The following is a 4583-nucleotide window of genomic DNA, read 5'->3' as shown; positions in this document are numbered from 1 at the left end:
TTTTATCAATGTGGGCTCATTAATAGTAGGGAAGGGGGTACTATAGAAGAGGTGGTCTTTTATGATAAAGTTATAGCTAACAAGGGTCATATAAGGGACCATGAGGCTGATGTTACAGCTCATAACTGCCTTGTTGAAAAAGATGGAGAGAAAATGATTTTGATGCTAGGCTGTTAGCAGTTTGATTATAGTAGAAAGGAAAATAGACAGATGGGATAAAGTCAACCCAACCATATGTTGATCACCAAATAAGTTGGATCGCTATTGACCATGATGCACAGTAATGGGATAAAATCAACTGAATCATATCATAGCAAACATAGGTAAACAAATCGAGCTACTAACATGTCATAGCAAATATACGTTGCAAATCAAGCTAACACAATCAAGTTTAAATAATCCACAAGGAAGTCCCTGACATAATCAATAACAGAAGTTGCAAATCAAGCTAACACAATCAAGTTTAAATAATCCACAAGGAAGTCCCTGACATAATCAATAACAGGGTACCAATCAAGTTGGTTATAATTCAATAAGCTGATCTACACAAACAGATAAAATCAATTGAATCATACATTAGTCAAAGCAAACATACCAAGCTAACACAATCTAGATTAGATAAATCCCAAGATAGTAGTCGTCCTTGCCTAAGTTATTCACATTGTGTAAATCGAGTTGATAATGAATTAATCAGCTGATTTACACCTCAAACTTGCAGTGTGCTGCTTCTTTTTCTTAGAATGTTGAGTCACAAGATGAGAGATCTTAGCAAAACCAAACTTCTTCCTTTTTGCAGGGAGATGATGCTTAAGTCCATTCTCTTTCTCATCCTTTCGACTTAATTGCAACTCACCAGTGGGTTTCCCGAGCATCTGGGCCAGAGACACTGTACGCTTTCCAGCTTTTTTTCCAGCCCGAATTCCATTCTCAAACTCTTCTGTCAAAAGCAACTTCTTGTTCAATATTTGCCCTATTGATAGAGTTGGCTTTAGAACTGGTTTTAACTCATCATTGACAAGAGTCAGGCCATTGACATCAACCAGGACAGAGTCTTTCCTATGCTGAGATGAGGATGGATTTTTAAACTTGGATGAATTCTGTACTGAACGTCTTCTCTGTCCATTTTCAGACCTCCATTTGCGCAGAGCTTCCTCTACTGCTAATTTTCCTTCATTTGCAGCCTCCACTCTGCTCAGTGCTTCTTCTAACGCCTTCTTACAAACTTTAACCTCTTCTGTAGCTTCTTCTACCTTCTTCAAGATTTCTGTTTTTGACACATCAGCTTCATCCACTAGCATCATGGCATCTACTTCTCTTTGCTTGCTAGCTTCTTGTGCATCTTGAGCTTTCAACAATAGAGATGAATACTCTTCAAAGGTAAAAGTTACTACTTCCTCAGGCCTTCGTTGTAAAGTTGAAAACGTGGTCTCACTGCTTGACAGGGCCTTGATTTCAGCAAGAGCAACAGCTTCAGCAGCTCTAGCTGCTGCTTTCATCTTCTTGGCTGCAACCAACCTGATCTCTGCTGTTTTGATCCTTGTCTTTGTATGTTCAACCTCAGACATAGCCCTCAATACTTCTGATTTTGCAGCTTCTCCTACTTTCTTAAACTGCTCAGTCTCAGCAGTCAGTCTCTGGAGCTCCCTCGTCAAATCGACAGGATCACAAGAACCACCACCTTCAGCATGTTTCACCAGCTTTAGTTTTTCTTTTGTTTTATTCAACTCTTCTTCAAGAGATGAAATCTTTGAAGAACTTGAAGATAATCTTTGGCGGGTCTTCTCAAGCAAGATTCTTTCGTTCTCAATTTTCTTATTATACGATTCAACAGTGGTTCGAATATCAGCAAGATCACTAGTTGTCCTGGTCAAGTTTAGTTTAGCCTGTTTTAATTCCAATAAGATAAAACCTGGAGCAGAAGAGGGACACAGATCCAAACCACCAGTTGTGTCCTGATTGTTGCTTACAATGTTTTCACTGTTTTTCTTATCTGCTAATTCATCAGCAAGATGTACATCCTTAGCTTCGGCATCAGCACCTAGTGTAGCATTTACCTCATATGCCTCCTTCTGCAACTTAAATTTCAGCCCTTCTATCAGAACTTTAGTGCTTTCCAGTTCTTTTAAGACCTCAAGTGTTTCCCTCTCTTTCACAATGAGATCTTTTTCCAACTGCACAGCCTGTTCTTCCACTTTTGCAATGTCAACCTTCTCTTCAGCAACCTAAATCCAAACGAGTAAAATTTATAATTGAACATGAGGCACAAAAACAAGCAAGTTATGGACACCACATCAGGATTTTGATCGCGTATTTAGGAACTAGAAAGTTTCATTCAATTGTCTACGAATAAGGACCATAATGAATACAGTTAGGACTAACATATTTGACATTTGAAGCATTTTCTTTTTAGGATTTGGCAAAGAAATTGCAGCACAATTATGCAATTTTGATACTTCCACAAGTAGATGCTCAGGTTTCAATCAAAGTGGCATCATCTAAAGCCATTCTTCTGAATCATCCCAAACCTAAAAGATGGAACCGGAAGCATGGTGCTATGCAAACATTGGCGCATTTTAATTAAAAATTACTAAACAATATGCAAAAGTTAGACTTTGAAAGCAAAACTACTCCTTTATTGGCTTTTGGAAATCACAAGCAACATAAATCTTCACTCCACAGACTACGGAGATGCAGACTAGTGTAACAATGTGTTTGCTTTCACACAATTAAGAATGTAATAATGAATAGAGGTGGGCTTAGTATGATTAGTATATCCTTATATTTACACAGACAAAAAGTTTGCAACTACTAGGGCCAAAAAGTACAATGTATAGTCAGTACCTGTCTCTGTAAAACCGCATACAAGATTATGCAACATGCAAATAACAACAACAACATACCTAGTGTAAGTCCAACAAACTATAGCGTATACAAACTTTACCCCTTACCCCTTACCCCTTACCCCTACCCTCACCCAAAATAGTTCACTTTTTTGTAATTTCTAAGGCAAAATAACCATAAATTTAGGCAAAGTCCATCCCAAAAAAAACAAAACAAATTAAAATGTGAGAATGAAAAGGAAAAAGAAAATAAACCTCAGAAGAATCCCCAATTGACTTTTGAAGAGTGGGTTTCCAAAACCCAATTCCACCAAATCGAGTTGCAGCCTCTTTGACCGACTCAAATGGAGCAGAAGTATCAATCTCGGCCCTAACACAACCATTTTCCTTCTCTTCCAAAATGGCAGAGTCCATTATAGAGAAACCCACAAAGATTTAAGGAAGAAAATAAAGGGTATGAGGACAGAGAGTAATACAAGACAACAATGTAAAGGAAAGAAGAGAGGGTGAAGATATCAAAAAAAGAGTGTACTGAAAACTGAGAAGTGGAGCAGTGTAACGTTGAACAATGTTGGAGCATATAACGACAAACAACGTCTACATTCTTAATTCTTTACTTGAGAGGGAACCAATTTCAATTTTTATCTTTTCTAACATAAACTTCTTTTATTTTTAATTTTTTTATGTGTACTAAAGATGATTTTAGAAATGTTAATTAAATTTTTTATCATTGATTAAAAGATTATATAATAGAAAGTTTTTTATTACTATTTTCTTCTAAATTAGATTTCATCATTTTGACATTTTAAAATAAAAATTTCGATATTCAAAAATTATATAAAAAGTAATATAAATTATAATTTCTTTTCATATCAATATGATAAAAAAATATATCTTAATGTTAGTCAATCTTCGTATTATTTGCCTTTTTTTATTTGACTCTAAAATAGAAACTATGACAAGTAAAAAGGAACGCAGTGAGTAATTATTATACAAATATTTAATATTTTAATTAATTAAAGTTATAACTATTAAATTTTTCACTTATTTGTAAAATATAAAAAAACTCCTAATATTTAATAATTTAAAATCGACTAAAATTTTAGTTCTTAAATATTTCCTAATTTAAACTATAAAAGCCCTAAGATTTAAGACTTTAATATTAATCATAACTTTGTTAACTTGTAGTAATCATTTATTTATTAGACTAACTAGTTATCCATTACAAATTTTCAATTCATGGTAAGAAAATAAATTAAAGAGTGTAACTTTATTTTAATAGGTTGAATTCTTCTTCTTCTTCTTCTTTATTTTTATTCTTTTAAAAAATGTATAATCCAAAGAAAGAAAAGTAAATATAGATACATAACCTGCTTGAAGTTATTTCAATTAACCGAGTGTTTTTGTTATTCACTATTTTTAGTTAAATCTATATTATTTTTTTATTTCAACTTATGTGAAGGTATTTGATTAATCATATAGATTTTAAAAAAATGAGTTGAAATCATCTCATAAAGAGTACAATGAAAAATTTAATAGTAAGTAATTATTGAATATTTAAAACATAATTTGAAATCATTTCATAAAAAGTAAACTGAAAAGTTTAAACTTAAATTATAACTAATTATTTAAAATACGAAGAAAATGCCTTTCACCTTTTATCCTTTTAAAATAGATTTCACACCTGACAAAATAGTCATTAATTTAAGGCTTAATTCATCGGTGACCCCTTAAAGTTGGCAC

General features: G+C 33.3%; 1 protein-coding gene across 1 annotated transcript; it reads right to left on the bottom strand.

The window, feature by feature from the left end:
• Positions 1 to 420: 420 nt before the first annotated feature.
• LOC129882471 (WEB family protein At2g38370-like) lies at positions 421 to 3377 on the bottom strand. The gene is made up of 2 exons (XM_055956769.1): positions 3096 to 3377; positions 421 to 2222 (listed from the first exon to the last, which is right to left on the bottom strand). Exons 1-2 carry the CDS (start codon positions 3252 to 3254, stop codon positions 687 to 689), a joined length of 1695 nt encoding a protein of 564 aa, XP_055812744.1. The 5' UTR covers positions 3255 to 3377; the 3' UTR covers positions 421 to 686.
• Between the last annotated feature and the right edge of the window lie 1206 nt (positions 3378 to 4583).

Source organism: Solanum dulcamara, chromosome 3 (assembly GCF_947179165.1).
Source record: "Solanum dulcamara chromosome 3, daSolDulc1.2, whole genome shotgun sequence".
Taxonomy (NCBI): domain Eukaryota; kingdom Viridiplantae; phylum Streptophyta; class Magnoliopsida; order Solanales; family Solanaceae; genus Solanum; species Solanum dulcamara.
The sequence above is the reverse complement of the archived record's forward strand: the minus strand, read 5'-3'. Positions and strand labels throughout refer to the sequence as shown.

Excerpts from the sequence above, each read along its gene's own strand:
- LOC129882471 (XM_055956769.1), bottom strand. The coding sequence starts at position 3,254 with ATGGACTCTGCCATTTTGGAAGAGAAGGAAAATGGTTGTGTTAGGGCC. Across the intron at positions 2,223-3,095 it reads CAATTGGGGATTCTTCTGAG|GTTGCTGAAGAGAAGGTTGA; the intron begins GTTTATTTTCTT and ends GTTTGGATTTAG.